The sequence below is a fragment of the Gymnoscopelus microlampas genome (assembly GCF_963454915.1).
Source record: "Gymnoscopelus microlampas genome assembly, chromosome: 3".
Taxonomy (NCBI): domain Eukaryota; kingdom Metazoa; phylum Chordata; class Actinopteri; order Myctophiformes; family Myctophidae; genus Gymnoscopelus; species Gymnoscopelus microlampas.
The window spans coordinates 49846336-49874332 of NC_139940.1; the positions used below are offsets into that span (position 1 = coordinate 49846336).

General features: G+C 44.2%; 1 protein-coding gene across 6 annotated transcripts in view; it reads left to right on the plus strand.

The window, feature by feature from the left end:
* The window catches only part of LOC311042420 (receptor-type tyrosine-protein phosphatase U), a 184919-nt gene that overhangs the window by 69275 nt on the left and 87647 nt on the right, over positions 1 to 27997 (plus strand). For all 6 annotated transcript variants that reach the window (XM_084053140.1, XM_084053142.1, XM_084053143.1 and 3 more), the window contains exons 3-4: positions 16396 to 16667; positions 27181 to 27262. In XM_084053140.1, coding sequence (XP_083909266.1) covers positions 16396 to 16667; positions 27181 to 27262 — 354 coding nt within the window. The remainder of the gene's footprint in view (positions 1 to 16395; positions 16668 to 27180; positions 27263 to 27997) is intronic.

The following is a 27997-nucleotide window of genomic DNA, read 5'->3' on the forward strand; positions in this document are numbered from 1 at the left end:
TCGTTCTCCAGAATGCAGTGTCGGATCGCGGCACGGTTTTCAGCGTTTTGTTCGGTCGGGTCCCGTGTTTGTGTCGAACCAAATGAACGCGGATTTTAAACGGATTTAGCGGGGCCTATGACGGAATCAAAAAAACAAAAAAGGTAAGAAATAGCTTGGCACTACGATGGACGTTCTGAGATTAGCCGTTGGCATGGAATGTGTTAAGTTCAGATGGTAATGGTCAATGGCTGTGTGCAAAATCAGAGCAATTGCTCCAGCCACTGAGAACCGGGTAGCTTCACCTACTCCCACTACGCCCTTCACTACATCACTACGCCCTTCACTACGCCCTTACTAGAATTATAGTATGATCAACCCAACATTTCCTCATTCAAACAATGTGGACTCTCAGTTTGTAATGTGTGGATCCAAGCTGCTTCCCTCTGTAGCAGGAATCAGTCCCTGTCACCAGCCTTTTAAAAGGATCTACCACTTCTATACCCTGAAATGTAAGAGAATACATCATGGACGACTAAATTAAAGTGTCTGGCTATCGGGGATTTGTCAACTTTATTCCTTATGTTGCTTTTATGTTCAGAAATCCTCATATTCAACTAGCTCAACTCAAAGAATGTCTCTTGATGCTGCAACTGTTTCTCCACTGTCCTTTCCCTCTCCCCACAAATTCCTGTGTGTAATTATTAGTAATTATCGCAATCACCCAGTTCCCTGGTCTTTTTAACCCCAGCATTTATATTTTCTTTTTTCTCGCTTGTCGCTCGCACACATGGGCGTTAGTTAACCACAATGTTAGGAAACCAGCTGACTCTGATGAAGGTGTGTTGACCCACATGTTGGCAATAGAGCTTGAGATGTTGTAAGACGATGGTTCGAGTGGGAGTGTAATACTGAGAATTCCCACTTACTGCTGATGAGCTCTGCTACATGCAGAGCTACTAATTGGCTAAACGTGTAAGCGTGTGATTGTGGTATGAATGGATGAGCAAAGGTTTAAAAAGGATAAATCCACCAGAATGGTTAGCATGACCTGAAGTACCACCACACTTTGCCCATTCAACCCTCTTAGAATGTTTTTATCTGTTCCAATACACAGCTTCTCCAAGTGATTAAACCTTTGAACAATATTGAAATGGTTCCTCACCTTCATAAAAAAATATTTCAGAACAGCATTCCTCATGGCTCCTTACCTGGCGGCCAGTCGGTTGATTCTCTGGCCCCATTTCTGTGTCTGCGTCCATCTGGCTCCATTGTTGATTGCAACCAGCCTGACTGATGAACTTCAGCCTGCATGTAGAGGCAGGGAGAGAGCCTCCAGCGAGCAGGAGCTCCCATTAGGCTGGAGCTTGGCAGAGGTTTTTTTTCAGAAGTGCTCACTGTCAAGCTCTCTGAAAGTGGGCACAGTGTTCTCTCGCTCTCTCTCTCTCTCTCTCTCTCTCTCTCTCTCTGCTGCTTAATGGCCATGTTGTTTCTCTTCAGCGTCTGACAGTTTTTCTGATCCTTTTATGAGCACAAGGCGCAGATAAAAGTACTGACAGACAAAGAGCAAGCGGGAAGGAACTAGATGTGGAGTGTGGCTTGTCCACCGAGATGCTAAAAAAGCAGCGTAGTTTGGGAGGGGTGGAGGGGTTCGTGCTTTGTGATTTATTGATTATGTTCAAGTGAGCTGTCTGGAAAGTGTGCGTGTGCTTTTTAAAGATTTGTATTTATTTTTTTGAAGACAACTAGAGAGACGTTGGCATTGTGTATATTCATCACTTTGTTAAAAGCTTCCCTCATGGCTCACTGGCAGCATGTAAGTATTTACAGAACACATTGTACGATAGAAAGCCAACACTTACATAATTTAATTTGTAGATCCAACCCATTGCTTTCTGATCTCTTCATTAGCATCTTATACTGTAGGGTGTGATCCACACTGCAGTGCAGATGAAGTCAATGACATTCTGTTGCACCATTGTGTGTAAAATGTATAGCCGGATTCAACAGGCCTCCTCACAACATCAGTCATCGTATCGTCCCTGTTGGAGGACAGACGTTCCCATACTAGACGATGCCTAGTCCCTCGTCTGTGAGCCTCTCTAATTAGCGCTGGTGGAGGGGTGTAGAGAGAATGGGAGTCACATAGAGAGAAGAGAGCTGAACTGAGGGATCTTGAATGAGAGGGATGTAGAAAGAGACTGAGTGAGAAAGCAATGGACTAAACGCAGTAAAGGACGGAGGAGGAGAAATGGGAAAGTGAGAGAGTCGAAAGGAATAAGGAGAGAAAGTTTGTCTTCCCTCTTGCCTGTTGTAATTACCTTCCAATGTTTTTACTGGAAGAGTTGTGTCCTCAGGGGCCACGCCCCCAATACAAAAGCACACAGGCTGGCTGGCTGATTGGTTGCCTGACTGGCTTACTGGATTTGGTACTACCCCCCCCCCTCTCTCCCATCAAGGAGAGGATGTCACACCACAGAGAGGCACCGTGGAGAGTTGGCTAGAAATTATTCACTGTCTCGCGGCTGGCCGAGGTTACGATCGATAGGAGGTTAAACAAAAACAATTGGCAGAAAGAAAGTTTGTAAAACAAAAACATTTTCATGGTCTGGGAAGAAAAAAAGGCTTCAGAGTGGTTCCTCTGTTCTCACAATACTTCAGCTGCATGGGGTGTTGTTTTAGTTTTTAGTTTTTACCCACCATGGAGGAAAGTTATGGCCACTAAAAAGGTAATGACCATTTAAGACTTTCAGCCCGCGTCGGTGTAACAAGCTACAGTCTTATGCAGCAAAGTGTTGTGGTCTGCGGTTGTTTATGCATCTGTAGGTTTGTATTTGGAAAGCTGTTTTCTTGTTTAATTCTAGTGTCAGTATTCCTAGTGGTCCTTTATGTCCCCACACAGCCATCCAGGCAAACATCAGGTGTTCGTTATCCCACAGCAGGTGCTTGTGATCAAACGACAGCCAAAGCCACTTAACAGTGTTTATGGCACCGTGCCATATTGGTGGATGTTCATGAAACATCATGAGGGTTCAGTGAATATTGTATACATCCATCTCTCTGTGTGCTGGAACAAACGGTGTGTATCGTATCGTTCACTGATGTTTTATTGGCAAGGCTTGTTTTATTTAGATTCTCAATCTGTTAATGCTGTGGTTAGAGTGGCCGCTCTGTACAGTAGCTGGACGGTCACAGGTTTGATCCCTGAAACAAACAAGCCATTAGACATCAAACAAACAAGTAATTAGAGTGTCTGTAATTGTTCTGCAATTTGCTTTTAAATTCCTGAAAAGAGAAGTTTAGTGAACCAGCCAGGAGGCCAAGGTCAGGTGTTAGACGACAGTGTGATGAGTGTCTCTAATTGAGACAGAGCACGACGCTCCAAACAGAGATTGACACTTAATCACAAACACATTACGCCTCTGGGAATGGGCAAACTACCCCCCTCCCCTCTTGCCTGTCATTGTGATGACTCTGCACCCTATCAATGTCTGTCTCAGATTTATGTCATCTGGGCCGGGGCTGTGGCCTCGTCTCAGCCCCGGTTTTGGCATCCGTCCATCTGTCAGCCTCCCCCAAAGTCCTTCTGTGAGGCGGTGGGCAGCAGCCTTCTTTCCACACCACACCCCACCGTTGCCATGGTGACGAGGTGCAGAACTGACAACGCCGCCCTGGACGTGGTTCCTTCCTATTGGACCACGTCCAAAGATGCACTGGGAAATCCTCAGTGGTCATTTCTACCCTGACAGTGTAAAAATGTACCACCAATAAGGGTGGTCCTCACTTACACCCCCCTATGTCCCCAATGTAAATATGCAGATGGAAGCTGAGGAGTGCTTTATGACAGTCTGGACTGTAACCATGTGTGCCTCCATCCTCCAGGGAAAAACACAGGCACCGTGTGTTGGTACTTTAGAGTGCTGGGAAAAATGGTGTGTGTGGACAACTTAGCTGATGGCTAGGACACCTGTCCTGACATGCATGTATGTAATTTATTGGACTATTACTTTTAGTTATGCTGAAGGACCACATTGGAAACCAGTGTTTCATTACGCTTTAATGTGTTATCCTGGGTTTACGCTATATTGGGATTTTACTTGTAAATCTTTTACTCAAATCAAAGGCACTTATAGACTGTATGAATATGTGCACGGTGGGTGCGTGTATATGTGGGGGGGGGGGGGGGGGGGAGGGGGGGGAGAGAGAGAGAGAGAGAGAGAGAGAGAGAGAGAGAGAGAGAGAGAGAGAGAGAGAGAGAGAGAGAGAGAGAGAGAGAGAGAGAGAGAGAGAGAGAGAGAGAGAGAGAGAGAGAGAGAGAGAGAGAGGGAGAGGAGAGAGAGAGAGAGAGGAGAGAGAGAGAGAGAGAGAGAGAGAGAGAGAGAGCATATAGGGTTGTTTCGGGTGAGTGTCTTATTATACTGATTTATCACCATCGATTCTAAGATGTCAAGTTATCTGCCTGAGGCCATGCAATTAAATCTGTAAGATGTTGAGTTTGAATGGACCCATGTAGACAACAAATGTATTTAAGTGCATACGTACAGTATAGTGTGACAATTATGCAGAATTGTTCAGATACCCGAGTAAATAAATTGGAGTAAAATGATTGGTAAAACCTTCAAGCTGGTGGCCTGGATGTCTTGGCGTCTGCATTTCGTTTTCCTCTCATGACTTTCTCATTAGCGGTCTGTACCGATAGATGGCCGAGTGGCGACCCGTCCCGGCGTTAATATGTGTGCTTGCCCTTGGCGTCCCCGCCAGGCTCTCTGTTTACCACAGGACCATGTCACCATGCTGACATGTTAATGGGATCAGGCACTGATAACGAGGAGCTAATGAAAATCTAATCACACAACTCAACACCACCCCCATGAATCACCCCACCCCACTGCTCCGAGTGTCTCACACATGATGCTACTCTGTCTGTCTGTCTGTCTGTCTGTCTGTCTGTCTGTCTGTCTGTCTGTCTGTCTGTCTGTCTATGTCTGTCTGTCTGTCTGTCTGTCTGTGTGCTGTCTCTCTCTCTCTCTCTCTCTCTCTCTCTCTCTCTCTCTCTCTCTCTCTCTCAGTGAGAGACAGACATTAAGATAAATCTCCATTGTGACATTAACAGGTACAACAGAGAATGATAGCATTTGTTTTAAATTTGTCTCTGGAATTAGAAAGGGGATACAGGGAATATATTGTACCATTTCCTCTGCTTCCATTAGGGCTGCATAGAGGCAGGAGATGAGACAGAAGATTCCAGTTTTTCATTAGTTTCATAGCAGAGAGGTTCACACAGGGGTCGCTTCATGGTGGATCATAACATCACTTACAAATACAACAATTTATGAGGTACAAGGAAAAGTTATATGCAGTTAGTTTGTACTGGGTATATAGGCAGGTCATGTGAGTATTTTATCTGTACACCGTCACTCTGAGGATGGGAAGATATGTATGTGGAGACAGCTCTGGACCCTTGACAGAGATGAGGGCTCTGGAGAGCCTGCTAACTGGGATGAAGGCCTGAGGCACCAGGTACTGCAGTGAAGCCCCAGGGAGGGTCTTTACAGAGCAGCGCTCCAATGCCCCATATACATTACAACACTGTTTCTCAAGTGGTCCACAGACCACTAGTGGTCCATGGTATAATTATAGGTGGTCCATGGAATTACTTTTTTTTATGTTCACAAAAATATTTTGCACCTTTTGTTAAATGTATAAAGAATATGTTTAAATCATAATAGTATTTACCAAGTCCATCAAGTTTGAACGAGTAGGCATAGTGTGGGAAAAAGCTTGAAATTAAATAATGATTGTTTTTACCTTATATTGACAATCTCCGGAGAGCCGCGGAAGCCACGATGTGCATGCGGATGTAAACAAAGTGTGGATGTAAACTAGGGTGTGGGGGAGGGTCTTGTCTATCCACCGGAACAAAAATGTGTTTACCACGTTCGGCCATTTTGTTGCTATCGGCCGTTGAATAAGGCTCGTTTTCACCAAAAAAAGAAAGAAATCCGAGCTAGATGAGTTTTTCTACAATTCACAATATAAGAGTGGACAGTGACGTTTTTTCGGATGTCGTCACATCCGTCCATTCCTTCTCTCAGAGTCAAGGGATCGTTCCTAAGTTGTGTTAGAGCGCCCTCTTGTTTTTTTTTAGCGGTGCCAACCGCTCTATACGTGGCTTTGACTCGGTGTCTGTGTGTCTGTGTGTCCGTCCGTCTGTGTGTCCGTTCGTCTGTGTGTCCGTCTGTCCGTATGAGCCTGGGATGAGCACGGCAAAGAAGCAACACATACAAACACACACACACACACACACACACACACACACACACACACACACGGACTTGGAGATTGCCTATACCATCTCTCCTCTCATTGGCCGAACGTGCCACCGGTTATCAAAGAGGGGTCCAGGGACCCCCAGGGACGTCCGCCCGTATGAGCACGGGATGAGCACGGGATTTTAAACAGCTACAGTATAACTCCAGTTTGCAGCATGCCACCAAGTCCTAATTTGGTAAGTGGACTTAGACCACCAATACGGGACCAGCATGCATTGCTCAAGCCCCGCCCCCTCTGTCTTCCCATTGGCTGGCCTTTAAACAGCCATAACTCAAGTTCGCAGCATGCTACGGAGTACAAATTTTGGACATGGACTAAAACCACCAATAGGGACAAACTGTAATTACTTAAGCCCCGCCCCCTCTGTCTGCCCATTGGCTGGCCTTTAAACAGCCATTATTCCAGTTTGCAGCATGCTACCAAGTACAAATTTGGTAAGTGGACCCAAAGGCACCGCTTCCTTCACACAGGGTGTGATTTTTTTATTGACGGAGGTCTCCGTCAATGACGGTCAACGGTTGGATTCGAAATGACAGAGATCTCCGTCAATGGCAGGGCATGTGTTAAGTACTTGATATCATGTATCTACAACCTCACTACCGTTGTGATTTGCTATGTGTGGTGCTCGAGAATAAATCTAGCTTCAAGATCAGTGATGTTAAATATTTATAATAGAAATAAAATAGATGTGTTGTGCCTTTCTTTATACTAAATATGATGTTGTGGGGAGGTGGGATTGGGTGAAATGTGCTTGTGGAAATTATTTTAAGAACCGGTGCATTACACAGCCCAGCCCAGAGGCTGCAGCGCTGGGGTCCAGGCCTGTGTCCTATTGAGCTGTGATGATGAAGATTTACTGCTGGTTTATTTTTATACATATGCAACGGTGCGAGGTGAAGCCGTACCGCACAGCAGCAGGAGCTCCCAGGCTTCATGACTGTTTTGTTGCTTTGTTGCTTTCCTCTCACAGGAAGTAGCCTACTGAGGGAGTGTTAGGAGCCTGTCATACTGGGACAGGTTCATGGCTCAAGGTATTATTGTGACATCTTTTGTACAGTACATTAGAGTAAACACATTGTCTTAAGGTGCTTGAAGGTGCATTGTTCAACACACAGGCTGCCTCTGACCCCAGACAGGCAGTCAGGGATGGGCGAGCGGGTTGTCTGAGGTCTATTTTTCCTTTCTCTGGCCAGCGCAGACAGATAGATTGAGACACGCTGCAGAATGGATGATATGACAGCCAGTGTCAAGAGCTGTGGTATCAAGATAGGAGACATCTCTCTGTTCACTCATCCTCTCCTCTCCTCTCTGGAGTCAACCTGCCAGTTGATTCTGTTCCTGCAGCCCGGAGCACAATTCCAGAGGTCAGCACAGGTAGACTATTGAGAAAAAAGTGCCTCCTCTCCTCTCCTCTCCTCTCCTCTCCTCTCCTCTCCTCTCCTCTCCTCTCCTCTCCTCTCCTCTCCTCTCCTCCTCTCCTCTCCCTGGTGAGGACACAGCAGCGTTCACTGATGTAGCCTTATCTTCCTCAAGTGCTGCAAGGCACAGTCTACTCCTACAATAGATACACTTCCATTCATTATCCGGTCTGAAAGCAGACCTCGGCTCGCCCCGCTCCGTGTCTCTCTGGCCGTTCATACCTACTTCTGCGTGTACCGGCGCCGTCCCCAGGGCCCAGGGTAATTGTCTACCGGCCCCTCACCTCTGTGTGATAAAGACCTGGAGAGAGGCCAGTCCCTTCCCAGCAGAACCTGCCTTGAATGAGAGGCGGGGGTAGACATTTCGGATGAAGTTGAGGTGTCAGAGCGTAGACAGAGAGGATGGCCTGTGGCTCTGTGCAGCCCAATTCAATAGTTTTCATTCTGTCACCTGAGTGAGGTAGGTGATGACAGAGTGAGTGAGGTAGGTTGGGATTAGGTTCCACACTTGTGTCAGCCTGAGGTTATGAAAGCTTGTCAGTAGTCCTTGACCTGACGGCAGGTTAGTAGCTTTCTGTATTGATCCAGCTGCAACAGAGAGGCGTGCTAAGCTAGCTCTCCACCGCACCGACGTCAGGGGCTAGAGCCCGTCGATAGCCACGGGGTGGTGACGAGGGGGGAGAGTGGGTTTTGTACGTGTTTTGTTTTGGTCCAAACTGAGGGCTTAGTGTTGCCAGATTATGTGAGTGAAACAAGCGACCATGTCTATGAAAACGAGCCCAAAAGAAGTGATCAGTTTTGAAAGCATGAATGTAACCAAATGGACCCATAATTGTATACAATATTTCTTGGACTCCAATCTCTTCCAGATCATGTTTGTGTTATTATGGGTTTAAACTTGTGCGGGCGTGTATATTTAGTATATTTATAGTAAATAAACACATGAACACCTCGTTGTGAGAGGCCGCTGTGCTTGCGTAACTAAGAGGCTGTAAACACTCCAGTGGACACACCCACATAGTAAGTTATACTGGATCCTTTCCTGAGGCCCTTTTCTACACTGTGAGAAAAACAACAACAATACAACACCATGGAAGGATTCCTCTTGACGTGGGACTTAACTAGGTCAAAACACCCCAGGATGGACTGTAGGAGGACATCTGAACTAAACGTTTGCAGAGGGCAAACAAACATAAATGGAAAAAAAGTAAGAAAATGGAAAGATTGCATACTAAGTGTGCAAGGAAAATGATGGGGCCTGGCAATGAGGAAACATGTGCAATGAATCATACCTTGGCAAGTACAAGGAAATAATCAAAACCAAACTATACGTGCTCAATTTGTTGGTCAAATGAACAGCTTGTCTGTCAAGTTAAACCTGTTTGGTTCTTTGTCTCGTCTTCAATGTGTTAATTAACGCCACAGGGCAGCATGGTGGTGCACTGTTACCTCACAGCAAGAAGGTCCTGGGTTCAAACCCCGGCAGGAGGTCCTTTCTGTGTATAGTTTGTAAGTTGTGCCTGTGTTTGTATTGGGTTTCCTCCTGGCACTCCGGTTTCCTCCCACATCAAAACACATGCATGCTGGGTACTCCTGCCAGTGCCCTTGAGCAAGGTACTGGCATTAAACTGGAATTGTTCCCTGAGCGGCACAGTGGCTGCTCACTGCTCCTGAGGATGGGTTAAATGCAGAGACACATTTCATCAAGAGGACAATAAAGTCAAATCAAATTAATGTCACCATGTCTTCACCATTCACACACGCACACGCACACACGTGCACGTATGTAGACATTGCATGCATGCATTTATGCACACACACACACACACACACACACACACACACACACACACACACACACACACACACACACACACACACACACAGAAAGGGTGACTGAAAGAACTCCAATTATGAGCCATTAGAAGACATTATCTACTAGTGTCTTGCCATCAATGATCGCCACCTTTGATGACAGCTTGATGTCAAACTTCAGAGGGAAAGGGCAGAGACCACTGCAACGACAACATGTGAGCCCCAGCTTTAAGGCAGATTTAATATAAACACCCTTTCACAACACAGACATTCATTCCAGTGTGTTCACCACTTGTTTCCCTCAAGGTCTTTGTTATGTTGAGCGTACTAGTGCTCTGACCTTGATGCAGAGAAGAGGGGGGGGGGGGTCATACAGCACTTGGGAAGAGGACAAACAAGAGAGAAAGAAGTGAAAAGGTGTAGCTCCTCCACCCTACTTCAGTCTGCTGTCTGGGTCTTCCATCTCTTCCATCTCTCCCCTCTTCTTTATTCTCTGGAGTCCGTCCTCTCCCCGGCTCGCTGATGATTCCTATCTAATATGCTGTTCCACAATCACTCTTACCTCTAATCTCAACCTTTTTCTCTAACAGTCTGTGGTTCTTCCATCGTGGCTTGACACAGATAGTGTCGCCCACAGCCTGTGACCAGGGTCGGGTCCACCAGCGCTCCATGTGAATTATGATGTGCTGGATCAGTCCTAATCTTGTTATGGATGTTCCCGTGCCCTTGGGTGAAGCACAGAGGAATGGATGGAGCTTTATCAGATTTCACGGTGCTTTGAAGCATAATTAATGAAAGGTCATAATGTAGTGGCGTGTGTACTGTATGTGAGGTGTGTATGTGAGGTCTGTACTGTATGTGAGGTGTGTATGTGAGGTGCGTACTGTATGTGAGGTGTGTATGTGAGGTGCGTACTGTATGTGAGGTGTGTACTGTATGTGAGGTGTGTATATGAGGTGTGTACTGTATGTGATGTGTGTACTGTATGCGAGGTGTGTATGTGAGTTGTGTACTGTATGTGAGGTGTATATAGCGGTGTCAGCCTCGAGATACACACATCTGGGATGTGATGATGGCTTCATTCAAACAGCGGCTGCTTTCTTGTAGAATTCCAGTACAATGTGGCCATAACAAGAGACTCCGTTGTGTGGATCTTTAGATAACAGATGGTATCTCTCGAGTCTTAGACGAGGACAAGGTTGCAACACATCCGTCGGGTCACGGAGGTACAGTAGCAGTTAGGGGACCCCAGACTTTAAAACTACAAAACTAAACAAAACTAAAATTGAAAATATCTTTTTTATTGAGACACCTACCATATTACATGGTTGTGACACTCAACAGTTCTACTTTTTACATAAAATAAATTAGGACACATTTCCTGATGCTCAAAAGGTGTTTTCCACACAAGACCTTAAACCTTACATTAAATCCTAACTTAAAGGATGGACTACATCTACACAAGAAATGCATCACTCATCCCACATGGGAGTTCAGTCTGGTCACTGAGATTGTCTTACAAACAGGTAAAATACCCCAAATTACTCAGCTAAAGGTTTTATGGTTATTGCATTCTTTGTTGCAAGTCGCTTAAAACACTTAAGTGTGTCTCTGCTGACACAAGTTTTAGTTTTTTTACGGTTCATCTTTTTTTTAAAGAAAATAATTCAACTTAAACAGTCTCAAAGTTCTGAATTGAGTTTAAAAATAAAATAAAGGCTTTTTGCAGAACTCTGACTTTAGGCTGTAATGAATTCTCATCTCAAATGCTGTCAACACATTGAAGGTAACAGTGAAGGTGTATAATCACAGACCTGATGATAATATAGCATCACAGTTCCAACTGAGGCACTTAACTCTCTTACTGCTAAGAACGACTTATGACGAGACATCGTCATAACGCCCTGGCTGCCAAGAACGACTTATGACGACTTTTTGAGAAAAAACGTTCAGAACCCAAGCTATCATGATCTGAAGATTTGCTGCTCCATTCACTTTTTGGTTGACTTATTACTTAAAAATGCTCCTGTGTACTTTTCTTTTTACTATGTATTTTTGGCCGAGACATGCTATTTTCAAAGGCGTATAAAATTGAACGGGGAGGTTGCAATGACATTTTTTTTTCGCGGAAGCACAGTGAAACCCACTGAAACCCACTTAGCAACCATCAGGGGATCGATCATACTGGAGATAGATATTCTGTGAAAAAGGTAAGAAAATCGAAAATTCACTGGCAGTGGGCAAACGCAGCCAGAAATAAGTCTGGCAGTGAGAGAGTTAAAGTGAGTAGCAGAGTGCCTTTATCCCTGGTGTGTTAAGGGGCCGCTTCACTTCTCCATAATGAGTGTGTGTAGAAGATAACAGGCTGCTTCGCTCTCTGATGTTTTCAAAATAAGTTATTCTGTATTGATCGAGCATCCAGTGAAAGGTTCAATGATTGGGCTGAAGGTTACACTTTTAATAAGCCATCACTTCAGTGTTATAACCCATTGGAGTTGGACCAATCACAGTCCAGTAACATTGACCAAAAGGTGTTTAAAGGGACTACACCATCAATTTTAACTTTTTCTTCTTTTTTGTGTGTTTCTGGTCTCCCCTACCTCTCTTCTATCCCCAAAAATACCCCAGTTTGAACACTCAGGCTTTCACAGCAAATCTGGGGTTTTCTGTAAAAAAAAAACAGGCCAAACTGATTTGCACCCTGACGTGACATCACGTCAGGGTACAATCCCTCCCGTTATTAAGTTCCAAAAATAAATAAATAAATATATATATATATATATATATATATATATATTAGGGCTGGGACTCGATTAAAAAAATTAATCTAATTAATTAGAGGCTTTGTAATTAATTAATCGCAATTAATCGCATTTTAATCGCATATCAATATTTGACCTGAAAACAGTGAAAAGCTATTTTTTTAAATGGATTTTGGCATACGTATTTAAGTACATGTACTCTAGAACTGTACGTAAGTACAATTTTGAGGTATTTGCACTTGACTCTCGAGTATTTCCAATTTCTAATACTTTTACTTCTACTCCAGTAACTCCACTATATCTCAGAGGCAAATATTGTACTTTTACTCCACTACAATTATTTGAAAACTTTAGTTACTAGTTACTTTGTAGATTTCGATTATTATAATAAAACATGTGGTGGTAACCATGTGAAAATAGCCGATCTACAAGCGCAAGGCATAGTGAGCTTGTAGATCTGCTATTTTCCACCACTCGAGGCTGGTAGATTGTGTTGTTGTTACTGTTGTTTTATAGTAGTTTAATTAATTATTAATAAAAATCGCGCGCATGTGATCCGCACCGCATCATGCACCCCCCCCAGCTTACCGCCACCAACCCCCCTAAACGGGACAAACGCGCGCGTGGGGGGGGGGGGTGGGGGGGCATCCATTACAGATTTTATGCCCAGCCAACATTATCAAGCAGTGCTCATGCACTGTGCTGGTTGCAGTCAACTTTGTTGTTGTCTGAGAAGTGAGAACCACGTCCTTTCAGCTAGATAAGCTTGCGTCGTTTCAGCTTGGTGCGCTGGCATAAGCGGTCCGTCTGAAACTCGTCCAGTGATAAACGTTCCGCGGTGCAAAAACGGGTGCGATTAAAATGCGTTAATTTTTTTAGCGCGATAATTTTTCTGTAATTAATTGATCGAAATTAACGCGATAAAGTCCCGGCCCTAATATATATATATATATATATATATATATATATATATATATATTAGGGTTGTCCGATATTGGCTTTTTTACCGATAACCGATATACCGATATTGTCCAACTCTTAATTACAGATAACGATATCAACCGATACCGATATATGCGGGGATTATTGTGATTAGGGTAAGCTCAAATTTCATATCACACACACCATATACAGTAAGAACTCCTGTAACTTATTTATAAAGCAAAAAAAAAAAAAAAAAAAAACGATACCGATATTTTCCCGATATCAATTTTTATGCTAATATCGGCCGATAATATCGGGAGGCCGATAATATCGGACATCCCTAATATATATATATATATATATATATATATATATATATATATATATATTTCCACACAGAACCAGGAGATAACATGCATACAAACTGGCTCAATAGCGCCCCGTGCCAAACAGGACAATGTGGTATTGCAGGTGAAAGTGCAGAGAGAAGTTAGTTGGAATGAGTATATCTGAGGCTTGATTTAGGCTCAAACCTTTTGAAAAACATTTGAGGGACATAAACAATATGATATTAAATATTATTAATATTTTTTAAAATTCATGGTGTAGATCCTTTAAAGTCTCTTCGTAGTTTTTTTGTTGTTGTTGCTTTTTTATGTATAGGATCGTCTTTTTGTCCCTGAATGTGGAATTCATGTTTCCTCCCAACATGTCAGGGAGCGTGGCTCTCACTGTGATTATATTTAGCTTTTTCTTCCCGACTTTCTGTCACTCTTGTCCTTGGTCGTGGCCCTGATGACCCACTGTGCCTTCACTCTCAAGTCCTCCTGAAACAGATGGGCACGGTGGAGGCAAGGACTGGGCAGACCGCCATCGCTGAGAGATCCACTCTCTCCTTGCCCACTGTCTCCCAAAATAATCTCACCGCTGTCACATGGGGCACAGAATGGAATCATCCAATCTGTATCGTAGCTTCTCTTTCTACTGTCGTCCTCCACTCTCCTTATGGGGGTCGTCAATATTTATGCAATGGAAAACTCTCTGTGGTAGTACGGTATACATGCAGTATGTCATGTTTTCCTGAAAATGGTGTGTGTATATGAACTTAAGGCGTAGCGTGTTTGAAAGTATGCGCTAATATTTCAAATATTTGCATGTCACAGGACCCCCAAATGTATACATAGTAGACCTCTGACCCCCATTTGATATGGGTTTGTGCCAGACACCCAGAAGAGAAGATTGTTGTTAGATTTATTACATAATTCTACAACTGTCTATTACTGTAGGTGGGGAGATAACAGTGGAGATAGTGAAACCTATGATCAGAATAGTCATTTTCCTTGGGACCCCTTGGAACCCACTCACGGACCCCTGGGGTTCCCCAGACCCCACTTTGAGAACCACATATTTCGCCTGGTATGGCTTGCAGATTTTGAGTGATGTATTCATTTAAGAATTACTGCACAGTATGTGTCCTGGGCTTATACTGTATTTAATTCATGCATGTTTCTTTCTTTCACACATGGTTTCCACTCAGCTATCACATACAATAACTTCACCTCTCATTGATTTGGAGTGTTAATGGAGCGTAAAGGGCGACAGAGTGAGCGAAGCGGTTCTTGTTTCCCTGCATTATGTTGGCTGTCAGTTAAGTGAAACACGCTAATAGCATGTGCAGTATATTAAAGCTAAAAGAACAAATGCTAATAGCATGTAGAGTATATTAAAGCTAATAGAACATATGCTAATGGCAGAACAGGACCACTGCATTCTCATCAACCAGCACTATTATTTTCACCATGAAGCCCCTTGGGGACCGCAACATAGAAGGGCTTGGAATGATCTGATTAGAACAATTGCTGAGATTTACATCCTCAAAGAACACACACACACACACACACACACACACACACACACACACACACACACACACACACACACACACACACACACACACACACACACACACACACACACACACACAGGGGACATGCTGGTAGCGCCAGCCACATAATCACATTGTGAGAGACCTGTGTTCCATGTCTTCCCCCTCTCTGTCCTTGTTCTAACGTCCGCTTTTGTTCTCATAACAAACCAGGAGGCAGCATTGTGTTTCACAGGATCTGACTCCTTCATATACAGTAGGTTGTTCGGCAGACCTGGACATGCTGAGGTGAACTGTCATGTGCCATTTTTTACTTGGGATGCATACTGTAGACCCGGGCTGGGAGGCAAACCGGTGACCTTCTGCATCCCAGACAGCCCTGACCTGATTATGTTGGTACACCTGAAGGTCTTGCATCATTCTTGAGCTAATCACGTTAGCCGACATGGACGCTAGGCAGGACAGATGTTGCTGTGCCATGGGCAATAGGGTTATGTTATCCTCATTAGAAGGGTCTTTGTGGAGGTACTGTATTGTGAATCTCTCCTCCTACCTCAGTGTCACCTTGCAGGGAGAACTGCAAGGTTCTTCCCCATCACTCTTTCTTCATCATCATCTATATGTCTTCCTCATCCTCAATCCTCCTCTAATCTCTTTCCTTTGTCCTCTCTCTCTCTCTCTCTCTCTCTCTCTCTCTCTCTCTCTCTCTCTCTGTGCTATACGCACGCACGCACGCACGCACGCACGCACGCACGCACGCACGCACGCACAAAATCATATTGTACACACACAGTACAATATGACTTGGACAGTGTCACTTTGGAGTGTTTACAACTGCCATTATTGTCCACCTTCAGAGGAACATAAGTGGCTTGTTGGAGAATACTTTCATTTTCTGGACTGGATCTTTTGAGGTTTGATTGTCTCAGTTGGTTCATACAGGGGTTTTCTCAAATACAAAGCTTCACAGGCTGCAAGAGTTCTCGATGTTTCAGACACATCAAAGGAGTGCAGTGTATTGCCAACATTTCAGTTGTCAAAGACCTTGACATTTCTAGGTCCCCCGGTAGGAAGACATTTTAAAAGTGTTATTCAGTCATTGTTTCGTTGTAGCTCCCAGTGGCATACAGCTGAAAATGGCAAACACAGAAACAGTCACAGACAGAAAAACAGAACGCATGGTGCTGCCCTATAAAGTCAGAATGCCATCAATACGTTCCTGCACTGCCCCATGACCCTGCCTGACATTCTCTCTCTCTCTCTCTCCCCCCCCCTCCAGGGTCCTATATGCTGGTGAACTCCTCCCAGCATGCAGCGGGGCAACGCGCTCAGCTGTTGCTCCAGACGCTGAGTGAAAACGACACACACTGCGTCCAGTTCAGCTACTTCCTGTACAGCCGTGACGGTCACAGTCCGGGGGCCCTGCGGGCGTACGTGCGAGTAAACGGGGGCCCGCTGGGCAGCCCTGTGTGGAACACGTCAGGTTCCCATGGAAAACAGTGGCACCAGGTGGAGCTGGCTGTCAGCACCTTCTGGCCTAACGAGTATCAGGTGAGAAATGTCTCCATCCTTCACTACATGTACATAATGAGTACCAGGTGAGACATGTCTCCATGCTTCACTACATGTACATAATGAGTACCAGGTGAGAAATGTCTCCATGCTTCACTACATGGACATAATGAGTACCAGGTGAGAAATGTCTCCATGCTTCACTACATGGACATTGCAGCTCATATAGCTTAGACTTATCCAGTGTTGTCCATTGTGACGATAAGTGCAAATGGAGCATGAACTAACCCCTGTGCCACATTGCAAGCAATCACCAGGCATGTAGTAAAGGTTCAAACCTATAGTGCTGCTTCCCCAATGTTCTAGTGACCAGAAATGATCCGGCAAAGGTGAAGTACCAGTATTCAAACGGAGGCATACATGTCGGAGATGAATTAATGGTCACTTTAACCAGAGTGGCCATTTACTAGCTTTTTCTTGTTTATGTTTTGTATGTGGACATTGCTCACTTTGCACCTATTCTACCCCTCTTTTGTGATCATCCTTAGTGCACAAGCCCCAATCAGCCCTGTGGCCTAAAATGTGTTTGACAGCCCTGGTCTATAGGGAGGAGGTACTGTTTAGTTTCATTGGTTAAATGTAGGCCTGTACGGCCCATGGAAACTGTATCAGTGATTAAGGACGATACAAATACATGTGTTGAGTCGACTTGAATAAGAACTTGAGTTAAACTGAAGATAAAAATCACACCCTGTGTGAAGGTAGCGGCGCCTTTGATACATTATGTCATCGATATGTGTTTATAATGTGTTTATAGCCATGTGTCACGTGAAGCTTGACCAATCACTTTGTTGACGGGTCTGACCAATCAGAACGTTGACGGGTCTGACCAATCAGAACGTTGACGGGTCTGACCAATCAGAACGTTAACGGGTCTGACCAATCAGAAGGTTGACGGTGAACACGGACAAAGTCAGGTATAGAGCAGGATCCGCTCTATACCTAAAGGTAAAGGTATAGAGCGGCTAGCGCCGCTAAAAATGAGGGGATGGGTCTGATTAAGTTGGAGAGCAAAAAGACATAAGGAGATACTTTGTATGTATTCCTATACTTTCACACACAGGGCAGTGGCCCAGTGGTTAGAGTGTCTACCCTGACATTGGGAGGTCAGTGTTCATTCCCTGGCCGATTCATACCAAAGACTATACCAATGGTTCCCAATACCTCCCTGCTTGGCACTGAGCATCAAGGGTTGGATTGGGGGTATAAATCTCTGTGACATACTAGCGTCATGTCCAGGGGATGTACTCGTACATTAAGCTGACTCATGCTACAGAAACAGGAGATCTCCTGAACTAATGGGCAACATGGCTCTGGAACAATTTGTTCCCAAGGCTTCTTCCTGTACTAGTTACTTTCACACACAAATAAACAATGCAAAAATAACCTTGTCAAGAGCAGACAAGTTGTTTTTCACATGATTTTTTAATGAGGCATTTTGTCTTAGCTTGTCAGGCTACAGTTTGCTTTATCTTAAGATCACTTTCAAGTCATATCGTCCAGCACTATCTGCATCACTGCCCGCTTTGACCCACGGTACCTGGCAGCCTCTGTGGGTGCTTTGGTGTATTCTGTAGGTCTGCATAAGCCACCAGCACTTAGACACAAGAGATCCCCGTCCATAAATCCAATTTCCAATTTTCTGCTAACTCTGCAGAGCTGTCAGAAAGCAATTAAGTTGAGTAGTGTGCATTTTATCGAGAACTGTCAATCCCTTCGACTTAATTAACTTCCATTCGGTTCCACAAGATCTGACCTTCGCTGTGTAAATAATAGTCACTCTTTGTACAAACAGGGACTCAAGGTAGGGTGACACTGTCCAACCAACAGAGAGCAATCTGACAGTGAGGGTTATTTAAAGTTGACAGTCAGGGACATACATGTGTGGTACACACACACACACACACACACACACACACACACACACACACACACACACACACACACACACACACACACACACACACACACACACACACACACACACACACACACACACACACACACACACGCACAACCACAGTGCAGGAAGTGTTGACCTTAAACCAGGGAAAAGTGCATCGATAATGGCGGATGCTTGCAGAGCGCAGATGAGCTTGCTCTTTCTCTCAACTTTATATTTGCTTGGGGACTCATCTCAGGACATCTGTCACCACACACAATGATTACAATCTCTGATGATCAATGCTGTTGTCAATCACAGCAGCAGTGGAGCTGTGCTGTGTCTCTGGACAGCAGGACAACAATGTCTCTGTGTCTCTATGAGCAGGACAACAATGTCTCTGTGTCTCTATGAGCAGGACAACAATGTCTCTGTGTGTCTATGAGTAGGACAACAATGTCTCTGTGTCTCTATGAGCAGGACAACAATGTCTCTGTGTCTCTATGAGCGGGACAACAATGTCTCTGTGTCTCTATGAGCAGGACAACAATGTCTCTGTGTCTCTATGAGCAGGACAACAATGTCTCTGTGTCTCTGTGAGCGGGACAACAATGTCTCTGTGTCTCTATGAGCAGGACAACAATGTGTCTGTGTCTCTATGAGCAGGACAACAATGTCTCTGTGTCTCTATGAGCGGGACAACAATGTCTCTGTGTCTCTATGAGCGGGACAGCAATGTCTCTGTGTCTCTATGAGCAGGACAACAATGTCTCTGTGTCTCTATGAGCAGGACAACAATGTCTCTGTGTCTCTATGAGCGGGACAGCAATGTCTCTGTGTCTCTCCCCTCGCCAATAGAACCGCCCATCAACTCTTTACAACCAATAATGTGTCCTTGATGGTTTGTCAGCCAGTGTTCCCTCATCAATATGTTACAATGCTATTACACCTGACCCACGCCTATAGAGCCACGCCTATAGAGTACAGGAGGGAGGTGGAGATGAGAGAGAAACTGCTTGAACTGCCATAGCTTTTTTTATAGAACTACTTAAAATGACTAATGGGTTAGCTTTAGGCTAGCTTTCATCTTTATACTCTGTGTGTGTGTATGTGGTGGTGGTGGGGGCACAGTGCCCAAATCTATAGGTTTAAATTGATGTTAGAGGTCCCTCTAGATAGAACTATTGTAGTTTAATCTACCTGCCTCCTTTTTCCTTGCACTTAAATTCACCTATTTGCCCCCTTTACCTACAGTAGCTAATCTCTTAGCAATAATCTGAAAACAACAATAACAGCATCCAGACAAATGAGAGGACACCTTGTCTTTTGCCAGTGCCACTCCCAGGAGCACAAAGGACACAGGAGGACAGAGGAGGTTCACAGACAGAGAGAGAGAGAGAGAGAGAGAGAGAGAGAGAGTGAGTGAGTGTGTCAGAGTCTTTAGTCTAGCTGCAACCTGTGACTTTAAATATCAAAGGGCTTTGGTTTAGTGTCGGCCCTGCAGTCAGCATAATGCAATCTGTTTGGATTTAGAAATGATACAGCAGCAGATCTCTTTGAAGCCCAGGTGAAGATGAGAACACACATTTATACCCATTGTCCCAAGACAATACGCCCATTATTTTTAGAGATCATAGTTTAAATCTTACCATCTTTCATTCTTCAGACTTACAGGCCGTGTTAGACCTCTGCTTCTTGTTTATGGGTGTATAAATACATCAGCAATTCTAATGTAAGAATACACAATAAGGAAGAATGTTGTGTTGGAGTTCAGGGAGGAGATGAGACAGGCACTGGGTGGCAGTGAAATGTTGCTGGATGACTGGGCAACTACTGCAAAAGTGGTAAAGGAGACAGCTGAGAAAGTACTTGGGGTGACTTCGGCACAGAGGAAGCAAGAAAAGGAGACCTTTTGGTGGAATGAGGGAGTACAGGAAAGCATTCGGAGGAAGAGGTTGGTGAAGAGGAAATGGGTTAGCCAGAGAGATGAAGAAAGTAGACAGGAGTACAAGGAAATGCGGGGTAAGGCAAAGACAGAGGTGGTAAAGGCTAAGGGAAAGGTGTATGAGGAGTTGCATGAGAGTTTGGACATCAAGGAAGGAGAAAAGCACCTTTACTGATTGGCTAGACAGAGGGACTGAGCTGGTAAGGATGTGCAACAGGTTATGTGATAAAGGATAGATATGGAAATGTTCTGACAAGCAAAGAGAGTGTGGTAACATGAAGGCAGTTTAGTAGAACGCATCCTCAGTGTTTAGGTTTTTACAAATCCGTATGAGCCATTTTCTGACAGGGATTAATATGCTGGCACCTCAAATGAAGCCCCATCTTATCGTTTTGGCTCCCTTGTGGATTTTTTTCTGGATCATATCACTGTGTAATGTCAGAATTCAGATATTGCTTGTGTATTCATGCCGACATTTTTATTGGTATTTGTTATGTGAAACTTGTGTCATTCTGTGTTTAGATTAGTTGTTTCAGTGGTGATGTGCGTGATAAGCATGAGTTCACAGCTCAACCATTTCCTGTCAGCCGGTTTTAATATTTGAGTTCAAACGCCGAGGAGGGCAGGGTTAGAGCTGTAGGAAACATTTAATAGACTAGAGATCACCTTGATATCTAGATATTGGAGATCTGTGGTCTCTCTCTCTCTCTCTCTCTCTCTCTCTCTCTCTCTCTCTCTCTCTCTCTCTCTCTCTCTCTCTCTCTGCTGTCTGTGATAGCGGGGGAACCTTGTTATCAAATATTAAAGATGTTATCTGGGCTCTCCTAGATCCTCCTCCATTGTTTTCTTTCCAGCAGTGTCTCGAAGGACTCTTCCATCTTTCTCTCTACCTCATCTTTGTACCATGTTTACCACCCTCTGCTTTCACAAGCCTTATCACTTAGCTCCCATATCCTCTCCTCCCCACCTTGCTGACACCTCTTTTGAAGGAAGGTGGTAAAAATGAGCCTGTCAACTTCTTTTTTTTTCCAAACGCGTCACAGTCAGAAAGTCTGCAGCCATGATGCATGTAGAACCAGTCAAAACCAACATCTCAGCCCCTGTTGAGGCTCATGTATCCAACCGAGCCTTCACTTCCACATTCAAGTCTTGGCTGCAGTGTTATTATCTTCTCAGTGGGATGATTTCCATTGCTTTTGACTCCGTCTGTCTTTCATTAATTCTTTTGTTCTCCCTTTCTTTGAGAAAAGCAGCAACTTATGGAGAGAGTGATAGATCAAAGGATCAAATATGAATCAGGATAGTTAGTTTTCTTTAGCATCGTCTGTAATCCATGTTATTTTCCCCAGCATGCCCCACTGTGACACCTGGTGCCTCTGGCTATGAGGAAGGGGTTTTACGATGTAGAGAATGACGTGAGCGTCCTGCCGTGCCCTCCCAACCGCTCACACACTCAGAAGGCAGATGTACATTGATATGTGAACTTTTATCTGTGGCTGTTTGAGGAACTATCCCGTGACACCTCCATGTGTCTTAACAGGGAGGACACGGGCATTACCGTTTAATAATGTCCCTGTGACCAGAATGTTCTTAATTACATTTATTGACTTTATTTAATGTTATTTAATAACATCCACCTGACTAGAATGACACCGTGACAATAATGTACAGGTGTTGGGGAAATTGAGACTCATGGTTTACCGCAGGGGTGGGCAACTTTGATGATTGAGAGGGCCACTATATTTCCACACTCACTCCAGAGGACCACATTGCATATGCTGTCGGGCAGACACCTCTTATCTCCATATTTTAACTTTTTTCGTAAATTAATGCTGTACCTCGCCATTCTATGTCACACAAAAGTAGCAAATATACAAGCCAATCTACAAGCTCAAAAGTACGACACGTTTTGAGCTTGTAGATCTGCTATTTTTGCTACTTTTGAATTGTAATCCAGATTTTTTTTGCTGTTTTTGTATTGGTATCCTGAAAAGTAACATTTGTATTAAATGTCAAATGCATTTAGTTATACTTATGTTAACTTTATGAAATTAAATACAAATACATTGAACATAAAAAAGACAATATCATTTTAATACTAGTCATTAATCTACTAATATAGACTGAAGTAATTAATGCGGGTCATGTTTGCATGTTTGGAATTGTAAGTATTCCGATATTAAAGGAGAGTTCCGGTCATTTTAGGTTGTATGTTTGATGTGTCGCTAATCACTCACCAACATACAAAGGAACGTTGAATATTTCCAGATCTGCCCCTGTTGTCCATTCTGCAGACCCCTTGCAGCGGCATAATGGGAGAAGTGTGTAAGAGTGAAAATCGCCTATTTTAACCGACTCATCGTGGAGTCTCATGATACTCAAACATGCGCTGAATGTCCCGCATGAGCTACCCCTCGTGCAGAACGACATGACGCTTTTAGGTTGCTTGTTTCTCTCACAAAATCTTGCACACGCCAGGTTCAGCGCATGTTTGAGTATCATGAGACTCCACGATGAGTAGTAGGAGAAAAAACAACAACTTTGCATCGGTTAAAATAGGCGATTTTCACTCTTACACACTTCTCCCATTATGCCGCTGCAAGGGGTCTGCAGAATGGACAACAGGGGCAGATCTGGAAATATTCAACGTTCCTTTGTATGTTGTGAGTGATTAGCGACACATCAAACATACAACCTAAAATGACCGGAACTCTCCTTTAACCTGCGGGCCGCATTAAGTGAAGGTGGGGGCCGCATGTGGCACCCGGGCCACCAGTTGCCCATGTTTACAGGGACAAATAAATTGTCTCTGGATTTGTATACATAGCACGCCGTTCTAATAGTCTTAACCTTACACAGTAATTTAAAAGGCTCTCGTAATGGCCGTTTCATTTGGGCTGTAAATCACTGGCTGGCCGATTATTTTTTTTCTGTCCAGTGCGTTCTCTTCTTCTGAAAGTGACTAACCAGTCATTAGAATAAACTATTGGCATATGGAATGTTCCACCGGGAAAGTGGCTTTCAATAAAAGTCTGAGGAGGATGATTATTTATTAAAACAAATCCTCTAAAAGTCTCCTTCTTAATAACCTGCTGTCCTAATGGCTAAGACAATTTAAAGATTAGTCTGCAATCAATCCCTCATTGAATGTTTTAGCTTGGCAGAGAACAATTTCTCCTTCAATTTGACTTCCAAGGTATTTTTGTGTCGTCTGTCTTTCTGTCTTCCATTAAGTCCAGCCCACTACCTGTGCTTTGAATTAAACATGGTGCTAATGACGTGGCAGTAACCACTGTGCTAACATTATGACTGCATGTGTTTTAATCAGGGTGATACTTTTGAAATTACCCACAGAGGGAGGGAAGGTAGAGACACAAGAAGAGAGAGAGAGACAAGAAGGAGAAATAATCAGCGTTTGAAAGAGTAAGAGAGGAAAATAAAGGAAGCTTAGAAAATTACAAAAAGATGAAAACAGCAAATGTTAATATAATCCACCTCCTAAAACGCTGCCTTGCCTCTTTAGGCTCAGAGCAATAGACAAGAGCCTGGTCTCCCAGCTCATGTTGTACTTTTCACCTCTCCATTCACCCCCCTCCCCTCTCTAAGCCCCCCTTCTTTTTTACCCAACATACCTGACTGTGTGCCTCTTGTTTGCCCTTTTCTTTTAGCTGACCCCAATCTCTTCACATTCCACCCAGGTGTGTGTGCGTGTGTGTGTGTGTGTGTGTGTGTGTGTGTGTGTGTGTGTGTGTGTGTGTGTGTGTGTGTGTGTGTGTGTGTGTGTGTGTGTGTGTGTGTGTGTGTGTGTGTGTGTGTGTGTGTGTGTGTGTGTGTGTGTGTGTGTGTGTGTGTGTGTGTGCACACGTGTGTGCACGTGTGTGTAGGGTATATATGCCTTAAGGTCATGTATGGCTCGGGGCTGTCGTCACGGCAATTGTTGCTGTAATGAGAGCTCTCCCTCCCAGGTCTCTGGAGGATGACTATCTATGTTCTGCTGACGGTGGACGGCTGGAATTTGGGGCAGAGGTCCCAGAAGATGTTGTTGTGCTCGTGTGATTTGGTGTGTAAACCGCAGGACATTCTGGTCTGGGGGAGATAATCTGTGTATCATCGCCGCATGGCGAAGAAAAACAAATTGGCCACAAGGTATTGGAACACATCTTGATTTATGACTCAGTAAAGACTATAAGCTCCCAATCTGTATGAGCTCAACGCCCTTGAGCTGAGGTACACCTATGACAGTATTTGCACGTGTTAAGAATGTCAGACAGATTTAAGTGAAGTTGCATCATAGAAAACAAGACTATAGCTGTTATCCACCTTTAGGTCAGAAGATTACGAGAAACAATAATTCAAAGCTGCCCTTCCATCAGACGTGTGGACGGAAGGCCGTCCTCGGTGCTGGGAAAACAAACATCACCCCGGTGTCTCATAACCGTCTCACCATTACTGCGGCCGGTGATTTGATATTGATTAGGTTTGGCGGGAGGCCATGGGTTCTCCACCTTATTGTTCCACAACAGTACAATATGGAGTGTCGACCTCCCCTGAGTCCCATGACCCCTGTGCTGGCTGTATTATCCACTGTTATGGCTCCACAGCAGCCTGCGTCCAGAATGCTGAATGTGGGTCCATGACTCAGAAACACATCGGCCCTCCTGATAAAGTCATTGTTTTTCTCACGGCCGCCGGGGGATGGAGACAAGACATTATCATATCTCTGTTCCTCTGCCTCCGCCTACATTCCTCTCATGTCTACCCTGATAACTTTTTGTTTTTTCCTCCCTCTTTCGGGTCAGTAGCTGTTCAATGGTGTGAAGATAGTCTTGTTTTGTAATTAAGTCACTGAAAGGGGACAAGTGCAATAATATCTGCTCTGCCTCTCAGCGGTTCCATTGGAATATTGCAGTTTAGTGTTTGCCTCAGTTTGAAGCGCCGTGAGGTCAGATGTGATGGCGTCCTTTGGCTTGTGTTTTCCATGACTCTATATTTTATTCATATTTAGCTTAGTTTATTATCTACAGACAATGATGAAGGTATACAGCTAAAAAAAAGAAATAGGATCACTGTTTGTCATTTGAACAATGTGTGAACTAAGCAAGGAAGAGATAGTAAAGATAATAAAAAAAAAGAAAAGACAATGATGAGAATTGTTGAGATGGAAATTGGTTATGCTTGTCTAATTATCTCCACTAGGTCGAAAGGCAAAGCCGAGACTTTGTTTTTCACCGTCTGTCTATCCGTCCGTCCGTGTGTCCCTCCGTGTGTCCCTCCGTGGACAGCTAACCTACGGCACCATTGGCTTGGTTGCTGTGAAACTGTGCACACACACTCCCTCTGCCCCAAATTTTTCACATGGGCCTGTTATAGCGCCACCTGGAGGCCGATTTGTGCAACAACAAAAAAGTTCAGTACTCCTACAGATTTTGTCCAAACATCATGCAAATCGGCACACAAGTATCTCTATAGTCATTAAACCAAACAAGTCTTTCAAATTTTTCATATTCCATCCTGATTGGCTAAGATGGCTTCCAAAGTTTGCTTGAGTGCTCTATTTTGAACACAATGCCTCAAATCATGAACACAGCGTGTACTTTCTGTGAAATTTTGCATGCACATTCCCACTAGACCCAGGAAAAAATGCCACTTGAATTTTTTTAAATCAGCCTCATGGTGGCGCTATAACAGGCCTTTTCGTTGTTTTTACCTATAACTGCACCAATCTGTGTAAAACTTTGTATCTGCACTCCCTAGAGGCCTAGGAAAAACCTTTTGCCCTGTATTCTTCACATCTGCCTTTTATAGCGACACCAGGAGGCCGACTTATGTAGATTTCAGATTTTATCCAAATTTCACACAAATTGGTACACATGATCTCTATAGTCATGTGATCAAGACGGATCTGTTTGATTTTTCATATTTTATACTGATTGGCTAAAGTTGACATCTAAAGTTTGCAGGAGTGGCCTGTTTTGAACAAAATGCTGCAAATCATGAAAGCAGCGTCCGATTGCGGTGAAACTTTGCACGCACATTCGCACTACGCTGAGGAACAAATGCCACACTTTTAACATTGCCCTGTTATAACACCACCAGGAGACCAAATCTTTTATTTTATTTTATTTTTTATCCCACGATTTTTGTAACCCATTTTTTCACCCAGTGCCAATTGCCTAAGCTGTAATTGTGAGCGCTACTATCCCTCTGCCAGCCTGGGGAGAGCCCCGAACTGAGCTCATCTTCAATGAATGAGGAGTGAGCAGGCTGCTTCTTATCACTTAACAGGGGGTAGTTTCCCCGGTAGGACGTAGCGCGTGGAAGGAAAACGATATTCCAACCAGTTCCTTTCCTCTCCATCAGGCAGTATAGAGACAAGGATTACTGCATCCCCCCGTGTCCCCTAGGGGACACGGGGGGAACATGCAAACTCCGCACAGAGGCCGGGTTTTGCAAAAAATATTACTCCTACAAATCTTCGTCCAAACATCACGCAAATCGGTACACATTATCTCTATAGTCAAGTGATCAAGACGGATCCGTTTGATTTTTCATATTCCATCCTGATTGGCGAATCCATACCTGAACTGGTGGAGACCTGTGCTCCGAGGAGCAATTTTCTAGTTATTGATGTTTTTAATAAGTCAGAATCATTCCCACTCTCACAGGTCCTGATCGAGGCAGCTGTTTCCAGGGAGCGGCGAGGCTACATGGCCATAGACGACATCATGCTGCTCAACTACCCCTGCTGTAAGTGTCACTTCACACACCAAGCACAAGGAACTATTACAAGAGGCTGTACAGGCCTAGAAGAGTTGGGCCAACGAGGAGGAAAGTAATGGCTGATTGACCTTTATGTCTGCAGGTGCCCTGAGGTGTCTCACAGCAACAGGGCTCTTTATTGGAAATCTGTGACATTTGATGCTGGAGAGCAGACACATGCTTACTCACAGTACAGTCCTCAGTGTGCATTTAACTCCACAATGTTTACATTCTCAGAGTTCAGTGAATGCTGAGGGTTTTACTGTGCTGGGTCCAGTATCAGTGAGCCAGTGGTGCTTTTCTTCATGAAAATGAAGAGCAGGTGATAGAGGGTTCGAAATTCTCTGAAGAAAAATGTTTTAGGGAAAATACTTTCTTATTCTTGAGCTCTGCTGTCTCTGAGCTAGCTTGTTTAGATTTTGTACCCATCTTTAGCTTAGGGTTGTTTTGCCATCGTAGAGTGTGAAGCTTCGTGGCTACATGAAAAAGCTTAAAGGGGAATACCACTCATTTTCAACACAGAACCATGTCATAATATACCTTAGAGTTGTCGTGTGGAAATAGGAAAAAAAGTCCCCCTTTCTATGTTGCCTAGAACTGGAGAATTGATTGTTGGGGTCATGTGATCAGTGACATACGGCCGGTGTACTCTTTGGCCCGCCCTCCAGGCTGCCTCATTCACTAGAAAGGGGAATCTCACTGCCAGCTGAAACCGTGCGACTT